General features: G+C 40.8%; 1 protein-coding gene and 1 non-coding gene across 2 annotated transcripts in view; one reads left to right on the forward strand and one right to left on the reverse strand.

Annotated features, from left to right (window-relative positions):
• Positions 1-12,711, forward strand: part of LOC106603527 (protein EURL homolog) — a 55,919-nt gene extending 43,208 nt beyond the window's left edge. Inside the window, exons 4-5 of the mRNA XM_014197345.3 lie at positions 3,897-3,959; positions 8,736-12,711. Of these exons, the coding sequence (XP_014052820.1) occupies positions 3,897-3,959; positions 8,736-8,911 (239 nt within the window). The 3' untranslated portion in view covers positions 8,912-12,711. The remainder of the gene's footprint in view (positions 1-3,896; positions 3,960-8,735) is intronic.
• On the reverse strand, positions 5,366-5,461 carry trnaa-cgc (transfer RNA alanine (anticodon CGC)). Its single transcript has 2 exons — positions 5,422-5,461; positions 5,366-5,401 (listed from the first exon to the last, which is right to left on the reverse strand). It is a non-coding gene; the product is annotated as a tRNA-Ala (tRNA).
• Positions 12,712-24,772: the final 12,061 nt, after the last annotated feature.

The raw sequence follows: 24,772 nt of genomic DNA on the forward strand, positions 1-24,772 counted from the left end.
ACAGTTGAAGTCGGAAGTTTACATACAGTGCCTTGCGAAAGTATTCGGCCCCCTTGAACTTTTCGACCTTTTGCCACATTTCAGGCTTCAAACATAAAGATATAAAACTGTAATTTTTTTGAAGAATCAACAACAAGTGGGACACAATTATGAAGTGGAACGAAATTTATTGGATATTTCAAACTTTTTTAACAAATAAAAAACTGAAAAATTGGGCGTGCAAAATTATTCAGCCCCTTTAAATTAATACTTTGTAGCGCCACCTTTTGCTGCGATTACAGCTGTAAGTTGCTTGGGGTATGTCTCTATCAGTTTTGCACATCGAGAGACTGAAATTTTTGCCCATTCCTCCTTGCAAAGCAGCTCGAGCTCAGTGAGGTTGGATGGAGAGTGTTTGTGAACAGCAGTTTTCAGTTCTTTCTACAGATTCTCGATTGGATTCAGGTCTGGACTTTGACTTGGCCATTCTAACACCTGGGTATGTTTATTTGTGAACCATTCCATTGTAGATTTTGCTTTATGTTTTGGATCATTGTCTTGTTGGAAGACAAATCTCCGTCCCAGTCTCAGGTCTTTTGCAGACTCCATCAGGTTTTCTTCCAGAATGGTCCTGTATTTGGCTCCATCCATCTTCCCATCAATTTTAACCATCTTCCCTGCTGAAGAAAAGCAGGCCCAAACCATGATGCTGCCACCACCATGTTTGACAGTGGGGATGGTGTGTTCAGGGTGATGAGCTGTGTTGCTTTTACGCCAAACATAACGTTTTGCATTGTTGCCAAAAAGTTTGATTTTGGTTTCATCTGACCAGAGCACCTTCTTCCACATGTTTGGTGTGTCTCCCAGGTGGCTAGTGGCAAACTTTAAATGACACTTTTTATGGATATCTTTAAGAAATGGCTTTCTTCTTGCCACTCTTCCATAAAGGCCAGATTTGTGCAGTATACGACTGATTGTTGTCCTATGGACAGAGTCTCCCACCTCAGCTGTAGATCTCTGCAGTTCATCCAGAGTGATCATGGGCCTCTTGGCTGCATCTCTGATCAGTCTTCTCCTTGTATGAGCTGAAAGTTTAGAGGGACGGCCGGGTCTTCGTAGATTTGCAGTGGTCTGATACTCCTTCCATTTCAATATTATCGCTTGCACAGTGCTCCTTGGGATGTTTAAAGCTTGGGAAATCTTTTTGTATCCAAATCCGGCTTTAAACTTCTCCACAACAGTATCTCGGACCTGCCTGGTGTGTTCCTTGTTCTTCATGATGCTCTCTGCGCTTTAAACGAACCTCTGAGACTATCACAGAGCAGGTGCATTTATACGGAGACTTGATTACACACAGGTGGATTCTATTTATCATCATTAGTCATTTAGGTCAACATTGGATCATTCAGAGATCCTCACTGAACTTCTGGAGAGAGTTTGCTGCACTGAAAGTAAAGGGGCTGAATAATTTTGCACGGCCAATTTTTCCGTTTTTTATTTGTTAAAAAAGTTTGAAATATCCAATAAATTTCGTTCCACTTCATAATTGTGTCCCACTTGTTGTTGATTCTTCACAAAAAATTACAGTTTTATATCTTTGTTTGAAGCCTGAAATGTGGCAAAAGGTCGAAAAGTTCAAGGGGGCCGAATACTTTCGCAAGGCACTGTACACTTAGGTTGGAGTCATTTAAAACTCGTTTTTCAACCACTCCACAAAATTCATGTTAACAAACTATAGTTTTGGCAAGTCTGTTAGGACATCTACTTTGTGCATGACACAAGTAATTTTTCCTACAATTGAAGAACATCATCCCAACCGTGAAGCACGGGGGTGGCAGCATCATGTTGTGTGGGTGCTTTGCTGCAGGAGGGACTGGTGCACTTCACAAAATAGATGGCATCATGAGGAAAATTATGTGGATGTATTGAAGCAACATCTCAAGACATCAGTCAGGAAGGTAAAGCTTGGTTGTAAATGGGTCTTCCAAATGGACAATGACCCCAAGCATACATCCAAAGTTGTGGCAAAATGGCTTAAGGACAACAAAGTCAATGTATTGGAGTGATCATCACAAAGCCCTGACCTCAATCCTATAGAAAATTTGTTGGAAGAACTGAAAAAGCCTGTGTGAGCAAGGAGGCCTACAAACCTGACTCAGTTACACCAGCTCTGTCAGGAGAAATGGGCCAAAATTTACCCAACTTATTGTGGGAAGCTCGTAGAAGGCTACCCAAAATGTTTCACCCAAATTAAACAATTTAAAGGCAATGCTACCAAATACTAATTGACCCACTGGGAATGTGATGAAAGAAATAAAAGCTGAAATATATCATTTTCTCTACTATTATTTTGACATTTCACATTCTTAAAATAAAGTGGTGATCCTAACTGACCTAAGACGGGGAATTGTTACTAGGAGAAACATGTCAGGAATTGTGATAAACTGAGTTTAAATGTATTTGGCTAAGGTGTATGTAAACTTCTGACTTCAACTGTATAATTAAACCATTCTAGAAGTCATAAATCAACTTGGTAGTTTTGGCGCTATACTGTCATTTGCCATGGCTACAGAAGCCTATAGAATTCCACAGTACAAGTCATAATACCCATAAAACCTAGTGGTCAAACAGGGAAATGGTTCCAATCATTTCCCCACCATTTTTCCCATAGGGGATTTTAGAAACTTAAAATAAGGTTTGTGTTTCGTGTAGGCTTACCCTGGCGTGACGTTTTGATAACCATGTAAATCTTTCTCGAACAAGGTGACTTTTTTTTATCAATATATGCGCCTGAATTTAACCCCCCAAGATGACATGCTAATTAGCTGCTAATGTGGCTATCATAAAGAACTACAAATGCCATGATGATCTGGATAAGACTGCCAAATCGAAGAAAGGGTAAGAAGCTCTGGATTTACTATCTAATGTTCTCTAAATGTAGTAATTAATAAATAGGCAATTTCTTTAAATGGAAAATTATGAGAACTTGACACCATACCTGTTAGCGAAGGTGCCAGCTAGAGATGACGTGCAGAAGCTTGCAGGGATTAGCATTTTTGAATCTGAGTAAATGGAGCCAAATATATTGATAAGTCACCTTGTCCGAGAGAGATTTACATGGTTATCAAAACATGATGCCAGGGTAAGCCTTCACGAAACACAACCCTTATTTTAAGTGTTTCTAAAGTCCCGTATGGGAAAAATGTATGGTGGGAAAATGATTGGAACCATTTCCCTGTTTGACCGCTAGGTTTTATGGGTATTATGACACCTCCACTGTGAGGCTCTATAGCTTGGGTCTCCAAATTCTTTCCCTTCAGGTTATAATACCAACATTTCGTAAACTTCGCTGTTAAAAAGCTGATATGTTGATATGCTTCAGTTTGCTGCCATATTATTGGTTTCGCATTTGTCGCTAGCAATCAAAAGGTAAAATAGATCAACAATTGTCATTTATATTTTCAACCCGCTTATCCAAACGGCTCACACATTCACCTAGCTCTTATAAATATCTCCGTCTTATCAATTTGTAAATTAGTGCATGGAAAATTGTGTTATTTCTATCAGTAAAAAAATTAAGTAGATGTGAAACCAACAGGTTTCCCCACCTTTTTCATAATTTTATTGCACGTAAAGGTGGAATTGAGGGAATTAAGTCAAGGTCAGAATACAGTTCATCTGTAAACACACCTCCGCGACTCCTTAATTTCTTTGATATCCACCCCAAACTAATAGTTCAGAATACGTGTAGAGTGAAAAGTGCATAAAAGGGGAATTACGTTCCATTTATGCATGCTTAACTCGGGTCGGAATCCCCCCCAGTGCTGGAAGTTGCTTTAGTTGGTTCATTTATTTGATCAAACATGCCATGCTGTGTTGCTCTTGTTTTGTGACCCAATCTTTGTTTTATCTTCCAGTGATTAAAATGAGTGTGGACGAGCTCCACCAGCTGAATGAGCAGCTGCTGCTACAGATTCAAAGTAAGAGACACTTTCATAGCCATCTATTGAAGTTAACTGTGAACAGATGTCTAAATTATTCTTTTGCATTAATCATCTATAAAGGAGTGCTTTAGAGCATGCATGGGTTTTAAGTCTCTTGTTTGAAGTGCTTGTAAATGTCCATAAATGGATGGAACTGAATGTGCCTCATTAGTGTTTTCTTGCATCTCTTCTATGCTGGTGTGTCTTTGATGTGACGTTGTGTCTTTGATTGTGAGGTGGTGTTATGTATTGGTAGTACTGCGTTGTCATCGCTGTCTGCACCCTCGGCTTAATCTGTTTGATTTCTTTTCCGGGTGTGTGGTCCCTGGCCTTCATTGATCTCATTGCTCTTTTGCTCTGTGTGTGTTTTTGTGAGAGAGTAGGGCTGTGGCTGGTGATTGTCAAGCAAATACAGTTGAAGTCGGAAGTTTACATATAATTAGGTTGGAGTCATTAAAACTCGTTTTTCAACCACTCTACAAATTTCTTGTTAATAAACTATAGTTTTGGCAAGTCGGTTAGGACATCTACTGTGTGCATGACACAAGTTATTTTTCCAACAATTGTTTACAGACATATTATTTAACTTATAATTCACTATCACAATTCCAGTGGGTCAGGAGTTTACATACACTAAGTTGACTGTGCCTTTAAACAGCTTGGAAAATTCCAGAAAATGATGTCATGGCTTTAGAAGCTCCTGATAGGCTAATTTACATAATTTGAGTCAATTGGAGGTGTACCTGTGGATGTATTTCAAGGCCTACCTTCAAACTCAGTGCCTCTTTGCTTGACATCATGGGAAAATCAAAAGAAATCAGCCAAGACCCCAGAAAAAAAATTGTAGACCACCACAAGTCTGATTCATCCTTGGGAGCAATTTCCAAATGCGTGAAGGTACCATATTAATCTGTACAAACAATAGTACGCAAGTATAAACACCATGGGACCACACAGCCGTCATACCGCTCAGGAAGGAGACACGTTCTGTCTCCTAGAGATGAACGTACTTTGGTGCGAAAAGTGCAAATCAATCCCAGAACAACAGCAAAGGACCTTGTGAAGATGCTGGAGGAAACAGGTACAAAAGTATCTATATCCACAGTAAAACGAGTCATATATCGACATAACCTGAAAGGCCGCTCAGCAAGGAAGAAGCCACTGCTCCAAAACCGCCATAAAAAAGCCAGACTACGGTTTGCAACTGCACATGGGGGACAAAGATCGTACTTTTTGGATAAATGTCCTTTGGTCTGATGAAACAAAAATAGAACTGTTTGGCCATAATGACCATCGTTATTACATTTACATTTTTACAGTTTAGTCATTTAGCAGACGCTCTTATCCAGAGCGACTTACAGTAGTGAATGCATACATTTCATACAATTTCATTTTTTTTTTACTGCCCCCCGTGGGAATCGAACCCACAACCCTGGCGTTGCACACACCATGCTGGCGTTGCGAACACCATGCTCTACCAACTGAGCCACAGGGAAGGTTATGTTTGGAGGAAAAAGGGGGAGGCTTGCACCCCGAAGAATACCATCCCAACTGTGAAGCACGGGGGTGGCAGCATCATGTTGTGGGGGTGCTTTGCTGCAGGAGGTACTGGTGCACTTCACAAAATAGATGGCATCATGGGGAAGGAAAATTATGTGGATATATTGAAGCAACATATCAAGACATAAGTCAGGGAGTTAAAGCTTGGTCGCAAATGGGTCTTCCAAATGGACAATGACCCCAAGCATACATCCAAAGTTGTGGCAAAATGGCTTAAGGACAACAAAGTCAATGTATTGGAGTGGCCATCACAAAGCCCTGACCTCAATCCTATAGAAAATTTGTGGGCAGAACTGAAAAGGCGTGTGCGAGCAAGGAAGCCTACAAACCTGACTCAGTTACACCAGCTCTGTCAGGAGGAATGGGCCAAAATTCACCCAACTTATGTGGGAAGCTTGTGGAAGGCTACCTGAAATGTTAAACAATTTAAAGGCAATGCTACCAAACACTAATTGAGCTATGTAATCTTCTGACTCACTGGGAATTTGATGAAAGAAATAAAAGCTGAAATAAATCATTCTCTCTACTATTATTCTGGCAATTCACGTTCTTAACATGAAGTGGTGATCCTGACTGACCTAAGAGAGGGAATTTTTACGAGGATTACATGTCAGGAATTGTGATAAACTGAGTTTAAATGTATTTGGCTAAGGTGTATGTAAACTTCTGACTTCAACTGTAACTGCCGGTCTCACTGTAATTGACCATAAATTAACATAAACATGTTTAGCATCTCCTGGCTTCCACGCATAGCCTACAAGCCACTGATGCAGACCTTTGGAACATCTACATTTAAAAAAAGTATAAATCAATTTAATATAACCTTCACTATAACTTACACCACCATCACAATAAATCTACGATTTATTTTAGACCGGTCAAAAAAAACATGATCTGAAAAGATTTTTGTCTATTTCAGAAGTGCAGATAGCGTCCTCTGAGTTGTCCTTATGTTAGGCCCTGATCTGGATGTGCCGTGTGGCTGTGGGCTACACTAGTTCATTTAGCAGACAAGATTTGCTTAGAATTCTGTAGCATTCTTTTATTGTATAGTATGAAGAATACAATTGAACATAGCTGAATAAAATAGAAAGTATATATTCTCCAAGCGATTTATGAGGGAGTGCACATGCGGCTATTCTGTGTTGAGCAGTTAACAAAGAAACAGGTCCTATAATATGCTTCATTTAGAGTTATTTATGTAACTTTAGTTGTGATACAAACATCTGGCTATATGTTTTTTTATTTTTAATACATTCTAAGGCTGCATGATGCGACTCTAATGATGATTTGAAAAAAAGTTGCATGAAAGGCCTGAGCTCTGCTTAGTTTTTTGCGCAGACTGCACTCACTTCATCAGTCTCTTATTCACAATTTGACAAGAACTTGATAAAGCCTTGAATTTCCCAGCGGCAACCTCCATGCCTTTTGCGGCCAGTGGCCGCTGTGCTCCTTGGCTGAATGTAATAATTATAATTCCCTTCTCCCGGCGGCTAATCGCGGTCGTCTGAAGTACCTCACTCACATGGCTCTCTCATAACTAAATTCTTATTAGCCCATGCCCGTCACGTGATCACGACCTTCTCACAGGCATGTCAGCTCCAAAGTAGGCTGCAAGTGAAGACCGACACATCGGGGACGCACCTGCACGTGTGCATATCCAATTCCGAGGCACGTATTGAAGACGTTAGAAGAACTGTACACATTTATTTTGTCAGCCAACAAGATGAGTAGGCCTAACAAACAGCAAAAGCTCTAGCCTACGTCAATCTTATATTCCCCATAGTACAAAAGTTGACCTATTCTGTGTGATAAATAAATATTCCAAATATAGTCTGGGACAGTTGTGGGATGCAATAGATCCCAAATTAATACAACCACTAGCATTAAAAAAAAACGTTTTAAAAGCAATGAGCCCGATGCAACAGATCAGAACGTTTAGCTTAAAATGTTGATCAACTATTAGGCTATTTCTTCACATTATAAGCGCAGCAATGAGCACGCGGCTGGGAACCACTATTCTTAAAAGTGACCACAAATGCAATTATGCGTGTAATGCTTTATTACAAAGGTTCATTTTTATGGTGAAAATTATCTTCCCCAAATTTCAAGCTCACCCATGCGCCGCCTATGTATGCCAGTTAGGCTCTACACCCACCTGTTGTAAAGCGGATTAATGTGCTTAATTTTAAGAAGTTATTTAGTTGTGATACAAAGCTTGTCAAAACATATGGGCTAGGCTACATGAGGTGTGCAACTATGATTAGAAAAAAAAGGCATGCACTGTTTCTTGCCTTACTGCACACGCTGGGCATCATTCACAAGTGATAGGCTAATAGTGTCACCCATCAGACTATTCTTAATTTAATCTAGTCTTTACATAAATCATAACTAATTTCACAGATATAAAATGGACCATTATCATGTACCTGTCTCGGAAAACGGGGTCGGGGGAACAAATATGTAATCTATGGACTTAAATAGCGAATGGAGTACGCTTTTCCTGTGGTTAAATTTTCATGCCAGCCAGGTAGGCTATACTCCTGTTGTAAAGCGGCAGGTAGGCTAGTGGTTAGAGTGGGCCAGTAACCAAAAGGTTGCTGGAACGAATCCCCGAGCTGACAAGGTAAAAATCTGTCGTTCTGCCCCTGAACGAGGCAGTTAACCCACTGTTCCCCGGTAGGTCGTCATTGTAAATAAGAATTTGGTCTTAACTGACTTGCCTTGTTAAATTAAAAAAATGTTAAAAGCGAAGCAATGTGCTTAATATTAGGAACGTTGAGAAATAAATATAGTAGGCATAGCCTATAGAAAGCTGATAGGATCCTCTTCTTTTTAATACAGGCCATCAACTCTGTTTTCTCACCCAATTGCATAGCCTATAGAAATGTTGCGCAACATAAGCTCATGGGCTTTTATGAAGTGTTTTATTTTTTATTTTTTTTTAATACATTTGCATTGATGTCAGAGTGATTAGAGGGACAATAGAGTGCGGAGTACCAGTCAGTTAGCAAGTTTGGTAGGCTACTAATGACCATCAGCAGCATCAGAGCTTGGAGAAGCCTAATTACCGTGACTAAACGGTCACGTGGAACTTGACTGTTAGCATGACCCGTGACCGTCGGTGTGGCGGTAATACGGTCACTGTAACATCCCTAAGAGAGAGACCCTGCACTGTACTAATCTCTGCTCTGTTTCCTCTCCCCTCTACAGAGGTGTTTGAGGGGCTGACAGTGGCTGTGCAGGAAAAAGACTCACTGGCATCGGAACTGCATGTTCGCCACATCGCCATCGAGCAGCTCTTCAAGAACTGTGCCAAGCTGCCCTGGCTGCAGATCAGCCGGGCCGGGTCTGTGGTCAAGGCCAGCACTAACACCTCTGTGGAGTGAGGGGAGTCTGGGCGTACTTACCTGGCTGGTGACTGCCTCTCTCAGGGAGATGGCTGTTTCACTCCCAGGGCTACAGACAGACAAACAGGATGGCCACTGTGGCCCGTGCCCTTTATATTGTAAAATACTTGTTGCGTGGTGTGGTTTCTCTCAGAAGAGTGAGGAATGGACATGGTCTCCTCTCATCTGGTGCTCCAATGTTTTCTGACTGCAGTACTTTGAAGAAGGGCTCAGAGAAAGGCAATAAAATTTAAATATCTTGGGATCCACTGACTTCCGCATGGGAACTATGGGTTGTTGAACCTCGCTGTCGGTGGACCTGTTGCCTATGCAGACAAAGTATTTTTGGAAGAATACCTATTCAGATTTGATACAGAATGACATGAGCGAGATCTTGTTTGAATACTGGTAATTTCCAAAATAAAGGAAACACTTGAGTAAATAAAATAAAGTATATTGAAAGCAGGCAGGCAGGGCTCTAAAGTCAGATTCGTTAGCATCATGGTTGCACTATTACTACAGTGAAAACAGCTTGCTTCTAGCTCAACCAGGTCAAAAGATCTGACCAATTTTACCGGCACAACATTTTTATCTTCCTATAGCCGAGCGGCTCGCCGGGACTGCATTTTAGATTCATAAACCATGTCGTGGGCCGTTCTAAAACTACTCATGCGTCGACGTTGTTAACCATTTGTTTACACTTTGTTCAGTCATGTTACCTTGTTCGCTAGCTAGCTAACAACCTGGTAACTTTACCAGTATATCCAAGCATTTGGGGGCACAGAAAGAAAGGAAAAGGGGTAGCTTCTTCAGATCAGTGATCATAGCAGTGAATGAATGACAGATCTCTTGCATGTCAACATCATAAACCTGATGTTTTTAAAGAGACTGTGTACAATTTTCTATGTAATGCGTCTCAATAGGAAAATGCTGTTTTTACACAATATGTAGACCATTAATATTCCACAAATTACTTTAATTTCAATGACAGGTATTTGTATCATCAGTTTAGCTTTTATAATAAACAAATGCGTTTACAGTGTTCCATATTAGTTTCTTGGGCACAACGTGCTTCAGAAGTAGCTAGAATTCATAGGCAGCATTTACACAGGCAGCCCAATTCTGATATTTCTTTTCACTAATTGGTCTTTTGACCAATCAGATCAGCTCTGAAAAAGATCTGATGTGAAAAGATCTGATGTGATTGATCAAAAGAACAACAGGTGGAAAAAATATCAGAATTGGTCTGCCTGTGAAAATGTAGCAATATAGGCCCAATCCCAATCAACTTTTCTGGTGCTCCTAAATTTCATTTGGTGCTTCCAACTTTAAGTTACTAATGAAACATTTGAATTTAGAGCCCTGAAAGCAGGTGCTTCCACTCGTGTGGTTCCTGAGTTAATTAAGCAATTAACATCCTATCCCGTCATGTATAAACATGCCCAGTTGGCCATTACTTTGGCTACCATGGCTAGAAAAGGGGTGTCAAAGGTGCATAGGAGGTTTAGTGTGTGTGGGTGTGTCTGTCAGTTACCAGAAGGGTGTACTACAAAGCATGATCAAGGAGTTAGCCAGCTGACTTGCATAAATGTTCTGAAATAACTTTCTTTTTTAGAAAGATAAGCTTGATATGGGCATTGACTAATTGACTCAACAATCAAGAACGCATATCTAAGTTTAGCTGTCTTAATGAACCAGAAAATCAATCGTTGTTTATCAGTTATCTCATTGATCCTGCTTTGTAGTATACCCCTCTGATCTCAACCCAATTGAAAACCTATGGGAGATTCTGGAGCGGCGCCTGAGACGGCCTTTTTCACCACCATCAACAAAACACCAAATTATGGCACTTCTTGTGGAAGAATGGTGTTGTATCCATCCAATAGAGTTTCAGACACTTGTAGAATCTATGCCTAGGAGCATAGAAGCTGTTCTGGTGGCACGTGGTGCCCAACGCCCTATTAAGACATTTTATGTTGGTATTTCCTTTATTTTGGCAGTTACCTGTATCTAGCTGCAGTTTTCTTTTTACAATGACAGTTTTCATTTATTGAATTTCCTCACACTCTTTTACATTTTGTTTTCTTTTTGTTATTTTAATCACACCCATTTCCTCGCTCAATCAGTCAACCAAATATTTGCTGATGTTGCTATGGTATATGTTACTTAAAGAGAGGTTATTTTGTATTCAGTGCAGTGAAACATACTCTTGCGGTTTGAATAAATTCTGTTACGTCTAAGAGGTGGGATTTTAAGTCCAGAGGTTACAGTTTGTTGCTTTTATTATTTCTCCAGTTTTTGATTTGAATGTCTTGTTTGTATTTTTATTTGTTTTGTTTTTTGTTAGTGGCATGCTGCAAATGCTGTTTTCTGCTATTCTTAACTTTAAGTCCTCTTGATTTCAACTGGTAAGGTATTTTATGGTAAGGCTGTTGAGCACAAGTCATGTAGTTGAACAAGGGAGTGACATGAAATGTGTGCTGATTGTAGAAATGTGTGCTGATTGTAGAAAAGGCCTAACTCGGTAAGCATTATATTGTCCATTTGCCAAACCAAAGCCTTTATTTGCTTCAAAGCAGCAAATATCAGTATTTATTATTTCACTTGTGAACTACAAATATAGGCCTCGCTAGACCAACTACAATTGATAGTGGAACGCAATAGAATACACTGATACCAAATTCACTTGAAATGTGGCTCAATGATACACTTGTAACTATAAAATTGGTTTAGCTGTAATGTCCTGTGTTATGAACTGCTCAACACAATTTGGCAGGTAGCCTAGCGGTTAAGAGCATTGAGCCAATAACCAAAAGGTCACTGGTTTGAATCCCCGGGCCGACTAAGTGAAAAATCTGTCAATGTGCCCTTGAGCAAGGCACTTCAAATCTATTTTTATTAGTCACGTGCGCCGAATACAACAGGTGTAGACCTTAGAGTGAAATGCTTACTTACAAGCCCCTAACCAACAATGCAGTTTAAAACATACAAATAAGAAATAAAAGTAACAAGTAATTAAAGAGGAGCAGTAAAATAACAATAGCGAAACGTCTATACAGGGGGTACCAGTACAGAGTCCATGTGCGGGGGAACCGGTTGCTCTTGTAAATCGCTCTGGATAAAGAGCGACTGCTAAATGATGTAAATGTGTTCTCCCCTGGTTTCACTGTCAAGTTGATGTTAGGTTGTGTGACAGTTTATTCAAGCAATTATTCGTATATTGGTTTATTATTTTGTGGTTGCGTGTTTCAAGTGTGCTTTGGTTTTTACTTGTTATTTTATTTTAGCTAATCATTTTCTGGTGGCAGGTCTATGCTGTGTGGAGTTCAAATTATGTATAAACTGCCGAATCCGGTTTTCTCTTAATATGATGTATCCATGGTGAAAAGAAAGCAATATGATGGAAAGGCCAAATAATGATTTAATTTTACCTATCCAGCAACAAATGAACTAGCCTTCATGAATATTTGGGACACAGATGTAGTAAGAAAATGGATTTTAGTATGTCTCTGGTCAATACTTAGATCTGCATGTGAAATTTAGGCATACTCTGGTGGTTTGAAACAGCTGTAGAGGTTCTGATCACTGAAGTGGACCCTCTATCATTGGCCCAACAAGAATGTGTATATTTTGGGAAGAAAGAAACAAATGTAGTCAGGTTGATGTATTTGAATCTTCCAATGTCACTCTCTTTATAAGAGATCAGGTTTGACCCCTCTGGGGTTTACAAGAAAGGTTTTAGCTCTGCTTTTAAATCTTATCCTGCTTTTGTTTGGATTAATAAATGTGTATTCTTCTGAGCGTGAGTTTAGTGTCACCCTAATTCGTGCAACTGGCATGTTGTACGAATTTTATCATACACATTCTCATTTTCCCCTAACTCTTGGTTTTTGAGATTTGACTCGTATGTGTTTGTAATGGAACCCTTTATCCTTTAGTGCACTTAGTGCCTTCGGAAAGTATTCAGACCCCTTGACATTTTCCCACATTTTGGTAGGTTATAGCATTATTTTAAAATTGATTAAATAATTTTTTCCCCCTCATCAATCTACACACAATACCCCAAAATGACAAAGGACAAATAGGACTTTAGACATTTTGCTAATATATTAAAAATAAATAACTGATATGACATTTACTTACAGTTGAAGTCGGAGGTTTACATACACCTCAGCCAAATACATTTAAAATCAGTTTTTCACAATTCCTGACATTTAATCCTAGTAAAAATTCCCTGTCTTAGGTCAGTTAGGATTACCACTTTATTTTAAGAATGTGAAATGTCAGAATAATAGTAGTGATTTATTTCAGCTTTTATTTATTTCATCACATTCCCAGTGGGTCAGAAGTTTACATATATTAATTGAGTGTATGGTAGCATTGCCTTTAAATTGTTTAACTTGGGTCAACCGTTTTGGGTAGCCTTCCACAAGCTTCCCACAATAAGTTGGGTGAATTCAGGTTTGTAGGCCTCTTTGCTCACGCACACTTTTTCAGTTCTGCCCACAAATTTTGTATGGGATTGAGGTCAGGGCTTTGTGATGGTCACTCCAATACCTTGACTTAGTTGTCCTTAAGCCATTTTGCCACAACTTTGGATGTATGCTTGGGGTCATTGTCCATTTGGAAGACCCATTTGCGACCAAGCTTTAACTTCCTACCTCATGATGCCATCTATTTTGTGAAGTGCACCAATCCCTCCTGCAGCAAAGCACCCCCACAACATGATGCTGCCACCCCTGTGCTTCACGGTTGGGATGGTGTTCTTCAGCTTGCAAGCGTCCCCCTTTTTCCTCAAAACATAACGATGGTCTTTATGGCCAAACAGTTCTATTTTTGTTTCATCAGACCAGAGGACAATTCTCCAGAAAGTTTTTTTATTTTTACCCCATATGCAGTTGCAAACCGTAGTCTGGCTTTTTTATGGCGGTTTTGGAGCAGTGGCTTCTTCCTTGCTGAGTGGCCTTTCAGGTTATGTCGAAATAGTACTCGTTTTACTGTGGATATAGATACTTGTTTCCTCCAGCATCTTTACAGGGTCCTTTTGCTGTTGTTCTGGGATTGATTTGCACTTTTCACACAAGTACGTTCATCTCTAGGAGACAGAACGCTTCTCCTTCTTGAGCGGTATGACGGCTGCCTGGTCCCATGGTGTTTATACTTGCGTACTATTGTTTGTACAGATGAATGTGGTACCTTCAGGTGTTTGGAAATTGCTCCCAAGGATGAACCAGACTTGTTGAGGTCTACAATTTTTTTTCCTGAGGTCTTGGCTGATTTTCCCATCATGTCAAGCAAAGAGGCCCTGAGTTTGAAGGTAGGCCTTGAAATACATCCATAGGTACACCTCCAATTGACTCAAATGATGTCAATTAGCCTATCAGAAGCGTCTAAAGCCATGACATCATTTTCTGGAATTGTCCAAGCTGTTTAAAGGCACAGTCAACTTAGTGTATATAAACTTCTGACTCACAGGAATTGTGATACAGTGAAATAATCTGTAAACAATTGTTGGAAAAAATAACTTGTTTCATGCACAAAGTAGATGTCCTAACCGACTTGCCAAAACTATAGTTTGTTAAAAAGACATTTGTGGAGTGGTTGAAAAACAAGTTTTAATGACTCCAACATAAGTGTGTGTAAACTTCTGACTTCAACTGTAAGTATTCAGACCCTTTACTCAGTACTTTGATGAAGCACCTTTGACGCTACAAGCTTGGCAAACCTGTATTTGGGGAGTTTCTCCAATTCTATGCAGATCCTCTCAAGCTCTGTCAGGTTGGATGGGGAGCTTTGCTGCACAGCTATTTTCAGGTCTCCAGAGATCTTCGATAGGTTTCATGACCAGGCTGTGGCTGGGCCACTCAAGGGCATTCAAAGACTTGTCCCGAAGCCACTCCTGCATTGTCTTGGCTCTGTGCTTAGGCTTGTTGTCCTGTTGGACGGTGAACCTTCACCCCAGTCTGAAATCCTGTGTGCTCTGGAGCAGGTTTTCATCAAGGATCTCTTTGTACTTTGCTCCGTTCATCTTTGACTCGATCCTGACTAGACTCCCTGTCCCTGCCGCTGAAAAACATCCCCACAGCATGATGCTAACACCACCATGCTTAGCCATAGGGATGGTGCCAGGTTTCCTCCAGAAGTGACCGCTTGGGCGGTCAGCTCTAGGAAGAGTCATGGTGGTTCCAAACTTCTTCCATTTAAGAATGATGGAGGCCACTGTGTTCTTGGGGACCTTCAATGCTGCAGAAATATTTTGGGACCCTTCACCAGATCTGTGCCTCAACACAATCCTGTCTCGGAGCTCTAGGGACAATTCCTTTGACCTCATGGCTTGGTTTTTGCTTGGACATGCACTGTCAACTGTTGACCTTATATATAGACAGGTGTGTGCCTTTCCAAATCATGTTCAATCAATTGAATTTACCACAGGTGGACTCCAATCAAGTTGTAGAAATAGCTCACGGATGTTCAATGGTAACAGGATTAACCTGAGCTCAATTTCTAGTTGCATAGCAAAGGGTCTGAATACTTGTGTAAATACGGTATTTTTGTTTTTATTTTGGATTAATTTGAACACATTTCTCAACCTGTTTTTGCTTTGTCATTATGGGTTATTGTGTGTAGATTTGCATAGGATTATTAACATTAAATCGATTTTAGAGTAAGGCTGTAACGTAACAAAATATATGGAAAAAGTCCAAGGGTCTGAATACTTTCCGAAGGCGATGTATGCTAGAGAATAGGGTGACATTTCAGATTTGCCCGCTGAGTGGTTTGTAGGTTTGGTGCATGTCTGAACATGTCTGAATGGTTGCTTCCCTGGTTGGAAAGATCTATGTGTCTGGGGTGAATCATTAGCTGTGTGTGTATCTGGAAATACATTTATATTTATTTCCCCTTTCTGCTAAGTTTGACTTGTGATTTTATTTGGTGGGCTGATACATTTAGGCTATGTCTGTGCTTGTGCTGTGGTGGATTTTGTTATTTGTAGAAATGTGTGTTTAAGCTTACTGCCTGTGTAAAGTAAAGGGTCATCTTTTTTCTCTCAAATATTTCAGTAAAATGAAATCATTATTTATTCTTTCTATTCCTTTTAGTGTCATATTGTCTTAGTAAATGTAAGCCTGGTAAGACAATGATAGATGTTGACTACAGTACAATTTATGGGAGGGGCTATTAAATCTAGTTATTTACTAATGGTCTCTAATCAGAGCCCTCCATACCCTTGATCATTTGTAATTCAAACTAGAGTACAGTACAGTCTTCTACAAGGTTTCTACCAATGATGTACAGTGCCTTTGGAAAGTATTCAGACCCCTTGACTTCTTTCACATTTTGTTACGTTACAGCCTTATTCTAAAATGGTTTAAATAAATAAAGAGCCTCAGCAATCTACACACAATACCTCATAATTTGGCCTGAATGCCAAGCGTCACTTCTAGAGGAAACCTGGCACCATCCCTATGGTGAAACATGTTGGTGGCAGCATCATGCTATGGTGACGTTTGTCAGCGGCAGGGACTGGAGACTAGTCAGAATTGAGGAAAAGATGAATGGAGCAAAGTAAAAAGAGATACTTGATGAAAACCTGCTCCAGAGCACTCAGGACTTCAGACTGGGGTGAAGGTTCACCTTCCAACAGGACAACGACCCTAAGCACACAGCCAAGACAACGCTGGAGTGGCTTCGGGAGAAGTCTCAGAATGTCCTTGTGGCCCATCCAGAGCCCAGACTCTGGAGAGACCTGAAAATAGCTGTACAGCAATGCTCCCCATTTAACCTGACAGAGCTTGAGAGGATCTGAAGAGACGAATGGGAGAAACTCCCCAAATACAGTTGTGCCAAGCTTGTAGCGTCATACCCAAGAAGACTTGAGGCTGTAATCGCTGCGAAGGTGCTAGAAGAAAGTACTGAGAAAAGGGTCTGAATACTTATGTAAATATGATATTTAAGTTTTTTAAATTTTAATAATTAGGGAAAAAATCTAAAGTCCTGTCTTTGCTTTGTCATTGTGGGGTATTGTGTGTAGATTGAGGAGGGGAAAAAAGTGATCCATTTTAGAATGAGGCTGTAACCTAACAAAATTTGGAAAAAGTCAAGGGGTCCCAATACTTTCCGAAGGCACTGTATATAAACCCTGGATTGCTGATGCTATGTATTGGCCAATGAGGGGCTTCAAAGCCACCGGTCGGCCATATTGGCACTCCCCAGAAGAAGCAGTCCTCCATAGGAATGTTTCAAGGACAAAATGACATGTATTTAAGTATTTTTAATTTTTTTTGTATTGGGGACAGTAACAGTACATTATATTTTATTTGTAAACTCAGCAAAAAAATGAATGTCCCTTTTTCAGGACCCTGTCTTACAAAGATAATTCGTAAAAATCCAAATAACTTCACAGATCTTCATTGTAAACGGTTTAAACACTGTTTCCCATGCTTGTTCAATGAACCATAAACAATTAATGAACATGCACCTGTGGAACGGTCATTAAGACACCAACAGTTTACAGACAGTAGGCAATTAAGGTCACAGTTGGGACACTAAAGAGGCCTTTCTACTGACTCTGAAAAACAGGAAAAGAAAGATGCCCAGGGTCCCTGCTCATCTGTGTGAATGTGCCTTAGGCATGCTGCATGAGGCATGAGGACTGCAGATGTGGCCAGGGCAATAAATTGCAATGTCTGTACTGTGAGACACCTAAGACACCGCTAGAGGGAGACAGGATGGACAGCTGATTGTCCTCCCAGTGGCAGACCGCGTGTAACAACAACTGCACAGGATCGGTACATCCGAACATCACACCTGCGGGACAGGTACAGGATTGCAACAACAACTGCCCGAGTTACACCAGGAACGCACAATCCCTCCATCAGTGCTCAGACTGTCCGCAATAGGCTGAGAGAGGCTGGACTGAGGGCTTGTAGGCCTGTTGTAAGGCAGGTCCTCACCAGACATCACTTGCAACAACGTTGCCTATGGGCACAAACCCACCGTCGCTGGACCAGACAGGACTGGCAAAAAGTGCTCTTCGCTGACGAGTCGCGGTTTTGTCTCATCAGGGGCGGTGGTCGGATTCACGTTTATCGTCGAAGGAATGAGCATTACACCGAGGCCTGTACTCTGGAGCGGGATCGATTTGGAGGTGGAGGGTCCGTCATGGTCTGGGGTGGTGTGTCACAGCATCATCAGACTGAGCTTGTTGTCATTGCAGGCAATCTCAACACTGTGCGTTACAGGGAAGACATCCTCCTCCCTCATGTGGTACCCTTCCTGCAGGCTCATCCTGACATGAACCTCCAGCATGACAATGCCACCAGCCATAATGTTCCTTCTGTGCGTGATTTCCTGCAAGACAGGACTGTCAATGTTCTGCCATGGCCAGCAAAGAGCCCGGATCTCAATCCCATTGAGCACGTCTGGGATCGGAGGGTGAGGGCTAGGGCCATCCCCCCCCCCCCCAGAAATGTCCGGGAACTTGCAGGTGCCTTGGTGGAAGAGTGGGGTAACATCTCACAGCAACAACTGGCACATCTGGTGCAGTCCATGAGGAGGAGATGCACTGCAGTACTTAATGCAGCTGGTGGCCACACCAGATACTGACTGTTAGTTTTGATTTTGCCCCCCCCCCCGCCCCCCCCCTTATTGTTCAGAGACACATTAGTCCATTTCTGTTAGTCACATGTCTGTGGAACTTGTTCAGTTTGTCTCAGTTGTAGAATCTTATGTTCATACAAATATTTACACATGTTAAGTTTGCTGAAAATAAACGCATTTGACAGTGAGGACGTTTCTTTTTTTTGCTAAGTTTATGTTTAGCAGTAAACGTGGGTAAACAAATGTAGACAAATGCATTTCTACAGCTTCCAAAATATTTTTTACAATGGCGGGGGAGTGCCAAGGTGTGGTGGCTTCAAAACAACACCCCCAAAATGTAATCTAGTGTATATATAAATGATTGGTTTCTACCACTCTAATTTGATACATACATGCCAGTGACACTGTTGATGGAGGTTGATCACCGCCCTGTGGAGAAAGATTGCAACTGTATTTTGTATTTTGGTTCACAGTGCTCGCTCTCCCTTATTATTTTTTTGGTTTCGGCATTAACACAGTATACACATGATCCCAATTCTAGTTCCAAGACAGCGGCAATTTTAAAGATGATTTTTAGGCACATCGAACCAGGTCGCGCGCCGTAGTTAAAAAGTTGATGGTGCTCAGACTTCACATCTGAATTCCGGAAATAGCAAATTATCATAAGTGTATACAGTATTTGTCAACATGTAACTTTGTCCAAAGTGTAATACTTGTTTTGTGTCTCCCTGCTTTTTACTTTTTGGCGGGTCTTTTATGTGTGATATTTGTATATTGTTTTGTACATTGTTCGTGATGCCCTCTTATTTTGAGTGAATTGAATTCGGAAAACTGAAAGAATGCATCTTAAGAGTTTTCACACAAACGTTATGTACGGACCAAAATGGAACATGGTCACTGTGGTAGAACTTTTATTTTGATTGGAGATGTTCTGCATTTATTGAAAGTCCCATTAGTGGCCTAATTTCAGATGTGTCCATGTAAACAAGATTGATTAAGTTAATCTTTCTTGCAAAGCATGTAAACGTGTTTAACTAACTATTATATTAATCTGACTATCCACAGAATTGTATTATTTTGTGCGTGTAACCGTGCTCAATGAGCCAGATGTTTCATCGGATGTATAAATCTGAAGCCCGGGATCCACTCACACACCAAAGAGAGGAAGCCTAGTGGACAGCAGTCGGAGAAGAACGAGCGAGATGGATTTTGGCCATAGTTGGGTGCGCTCGTAAATTTAATGCGGCTATCTAATACGATTTCAGCACACTCTCTTATGAGTGTGCCGGAGCGCAGTATAACCGAGGAATTTACTAACGCGCAACACCCCGTTGAATATTACCGGTGTCAGTAAACGTGTAAAAAAACGTAATTCAATTGTCGGCAGCACAGTTAGTCACCAGAACATGAAAACAGCCAGCTCTGCTAGGGCGAGTAAAATGGTCAGAGTGAGGTGTTCTCTCATTTGTGTCTGGAAGTAGCTATATCTAGCCAACTTTAGCTTGGGTGCTTAACTGCCGTCGTGAGGTCAAAACGCTTGGATCAACCCTATTCCCCAGCCAGAGCGTTCAGTGTGCGCCCGATGGGCGAACCGCTTTGAATTTACAAACGGACAATCTGACAATGCTCTGAATTTACGAACGCCCAGAGATCACTCCTCTTCTACTAATTCTGTACTTCCGGGGCCGACAGATGGCCGTCTAGCTTCGCGTTCCTAGGAAACTATGCAGTATTTCGTTTTTTTATGTGTTATTTCTTACGTTGTTACCCCAGGAAATATTAGGTTTTGTTATATACAGTCGGGAAGAACATTTTGTTTCTTTAAAAAAATATATTTAAACAAGCATTTCGCTACACTCGCATTAACATCTGCTAACCATGTGTATGTGACAAATATACATTTGATTTGATTCTTCTTCTGTGATATCATGGCAGTCCGCAAACAAATGTTTGAAGTGCATGCCTACTGTGCTGGAATGTACGATCAATCATGGTGTGCCCAATTCTGTACTAACATGAAAATAAAATCCCTACTAACTTCTACCACACCTCCCCAACCCCCCTACCCCATTAAACTTGATCTATATCATGCGGAAACACTCCACCCTTAGGATTGTTCAGCATGTCAACAACCATTTCAACTGTTAACCCCAATATCTATTTTGCCGTCTCCACAATAACCTTCAAACTGGCATTTTTGCTTTCCACAACCCGTGTCGTATTGCTAACCTTACCAATAAAAAGCGTCCTTTGATACCGCACATTCATGAGCACAAGATTTTTGAACAGGCCTTAAAACCATGCCAGGACCATCAGAAGCACCAGTCCCGACAGTATGTCCACTTACTACAGGTAGATCCACGTAAGCTCCATCAGTCTGCACTGTAGTTCTACCAATCTGTTTTACAGCCTCTGCATATGATACATCATGACTGATCCTATATCTCTGAGCCTCTCTAGCCTCTCTCTGCACCTGGCATCGACCAAATATTGCACTTAACCTTCACATTGCTTCCAAACTCACCGTAATCATTGTCCCCTCCACACTTGGCACATCTTTTCTTTCCTTTACACTGAGCGTTGTCAGCTATATGTCCCATTCTTTGGCATTTAAAACACCACAGTGCATATGGGACAAATTCTCTAACATTGAAACTAAGGAATCCTTTCTGTACTTTTCCTGGCAAAACTTTCTCAAACCTCAGCATCACTGATAAGCTTTCACTTCTTTGACCCACTTTCCTACTGATCAACCTTTTGGCCTCAATCACTTTGCCTCCCTTCACATTTTCTTTAATAATATCATCTGTGGACATAGATATTGGGACACCAGTGAATACTCCCCTCAACCTATCATAAGCACCAGGTACATGGCTTTTTATCTTCTTCCCACTAAGCTTTTCCTGGCTAACACAAAATATTAGCAATCTTCCATTTCCAATTAACCAGGCTGATTTAACTTCACCTATCTCTTTCTCTACAGCATTAGTTAGTCAGATAGTTTGTAATTGAAGCCCTGTTGTCTAATCAAACACAATCACAACTTTCCACTCCGACACATTATTACTCTTACTTCCTACCTTGACGCTCCACTGCTTTCAGTATCATATGATCTGATCTCTCTTCTTCCTATGTCTTTCCAATACAGACCATTCAGATCCCTGACCCTCATCCTCCTGACTCCATATCATCAGAACCAGGGGCACAACTTTCACTGGGGACACAGGTTTTATCATTGCACTGTGATACAAAAAACGGCACCGGCGTGCTTTAGGATCATGCGGACGCCTCAGAGCGGTATGGTAGGCTGTTTGACTGTGTCAGCCGGCTGGATTTAGGACCTGCTAGGACACCACATTGCGGGTGGACAGGCTGTGTGAAGGCAAAACTATTATTGTAGGACCAGCACAGTGCTGCTGTCTGCAGCTGCTGTCTCTGTGTTGTGCTTTTCTCTGGGTTGTAAAAGCAAGCAGAGCAGAAATTGGCTACTCTTTATTTGACTGATATAGCTGTCAAGATAACAGCTGTTTGACTTAACAGAAAAAAATTAAAATATTCCCAGTGCTGAGCTTGTAGTGTAACTCACATGCAATGTTAACTAATGTTTCATCCCCTCTCGACTGAAGTTATGTCTGAAGAGAATTAACTAGTTAGCTAGCTAGTAGCTACCGCAGTCAGTTCAGCTCTAGCCTCTAGCTATCTGTCAGGGAGATGCATCTAACAGTTGTTGTGTGTATTGAAATGTTTTGTTCTGTTTCAACAGAAGTAAATTAACTTGGCTAGTTTTCACCAGTTGATGTACCATTAGAGCTAGCCAAAAGTTGGCTAACATTCGCTAGCTAGCTCACTAACTTTAGCTATTATTTTTACTTCAATCACATTAGACCTGAATCAAATTATGAAACCAGCGGCCAAACGATTTCAGACCGATATTCGAATGTTTTTTTGACAGTGCAATGTGAGTTTTTATTAGAGTCAATATAGCAATGTAACGTTATTGATCTGTCAGTTTCCCTATATAATTGTCTTAGCAGGGTCAGACAGCCAGGGAAGACCAGTTTACGGAGCTCAGGTGAATTTTGCAGTATATTTTAACAATCAGTGAATGGATACAAAGTTCCATCTTGAGTTGATGGGTAGGCTACAGTCTGTGATCTATTATCAATTATTGAACCATTGATTATTTTCTTGGATAATGTATAAAGTTCACCAAGGTAATTCTTTGTCATGCCTCATCTGAGCAGGATCAGATGGTGACCGGGGTCTCAGCAGGTTCAGGCAACCAGGGAAGACCAGTCTTTGACGGCATTGAGGTGCACTTTTGCAGGTACCACACTTTATTCTCTCTGTGCAGCAAACACTGAAAACTATTTTAAGGCATTCTGACAAACCTCCAAAGTTGATTTTCAAACTGTATCAAGGATTGATAGAGGCTTTTCCCGATGACACAACATGTCAAACAAGAATGTGGGAAAACCTGGGAGACACTATTGATGATGAATGGATATAGATATGTTTGAATGCCCAGTCATGTTTATATAATCTCAGACATAAATTACTGCAGTTTAAGATAAAACATACTATATTCCAGTGAATCACTGCCTGGTATGGCAACTGCTCAGCTTCCGACCGCAGGGTACTACAGAGGGTAATGCGTACGGCCCAGTACATCACGGGGCCAAGCTTCCTGCCATCCAGGACCTCTATACCAGGCAGTGTCAGAGAAAGGCTGAAAATATTGTCAAAGACTCCAGCCACCCTAGTCATAGACTGTTCTCTCAGTATCCGCACGTCAAGAGGTACCGGAGCGCAAAGTCTAGGTCCAAGAGGCTTCTAAACAGCTTCTACCCTCAAGCCATAAGACTTCTGAACAGCTAATCAAATGGCTACCCTGACTATTTGCATTGCCCCCCCCCCCCCCCCCCCCCCATTGCATTGTTGGTGAAGGGCTTGTAACTAAGCATTTCACTGTAAGGTCTACACCTGTTGTATTTGGCGCATGTGACAAGTAAAATGTGATTTGATTTGATTTTGAAACTAAATATCATTCACTCAGAAGTGTAATTCCTCTGCTGGCTGTGTGAAACACAAAAGGGGACATATTTGGACATATTTGCATATGTTATGATCTTGCAAAGACTGGCTGAATTTTGTCAGAGTATTATTTTATCTCAGCATGTCTACAGATTCTCCCTTCTCCCTGTTTTTGTTTGCTTGGAAATGTTGATACTGGAGATTTATCAGAATAAACGTTTATAGCGGCAAAGAAATGCATTGCCATTAATTGGAAGATTGGTTATCCTCCCAGAATGTCACAATGGATGGCAGAAATGTCAAGTTATGCAAATCAAATCAAATCAAATCAAATTTATTTTTATATAGCCCTTCGTACATCAGCTGATATTCTCAAAGTGCTGTACGAAACCCAGCCTAAAACCCCAAACAGCAAGCAAAGCATGTGAAAGAAGCACGGTGGCTAGGAAAAACTCCCTAGGAAAAACTCCCTAGAAAGGCCAAAAACCTAGGAAGAAACCTAGAGAGGAACCAGGCTATGAGGGGTGGCCAGTCCTCTTCTGGCTGTGCAGGGTGGATATTATAACAGAACATGGTCAAAATGTTAAAATGTTAAAATGTACATCACTAGATTTTATTTATTATAAGATTATGGGTATACTGTGCAACTTTCATAAGTTCTGGGTGCCTTATATGGAATACTGTATGACAAAATGAGTCTGTATTGAAAATTCGATTTTTTTTTTTTAGTCGAGCAGTTGCAAATAGATAAGTGTTTGTTTATTTCATTCCATTTACGAGTTTTGTCAATTTATTCATCTTTTGTTTGAAACGCTCCTGTCAATGTTAAGGAAGGACGCGCACCTGATTACGCATATAGAAGTAGGACTAGTCTACCTGGCCTGCACACAAATGTAGGCCTATAAATGTGCCCATTTGTGGATGTGTGATAGTATTTTGTCTTAACTCACCACCACTAATGAGCTGTGGAGCTTCTCAAAGTAATTTTTCTTCACATCAAAGAGCAAGTTAACAAAGTCTGTTTTTAGAATCAATTGAGAATGACAATAGTTCCTCAAAGTATTTGAACAATATTTCCAGCTCTCTCCCTTTCAATAACCATTCGGCATGAAATTGAAAAATGTAAAGCTCTGATCCAGTGGAAACGTCATAAAATACCTGATTACTTGTTATTCCTTTCACAAATAGCCTACAGCTGTTCCGAGCTCACTGGCGCGGGAAACTCTG

The sequence above is a fragment of the Salmo salar genome, chromosome 04, assembly GCF_965601325.2.
Source record: "Salmo salar chromosome 04, fSalSal1, whole genome shotgun sequence".
NCBI lineage: Eukaryota > Metazoa > Chordata > Actinopteri > Salmoniformes > Salmonidae > Salmo > Salmo salar.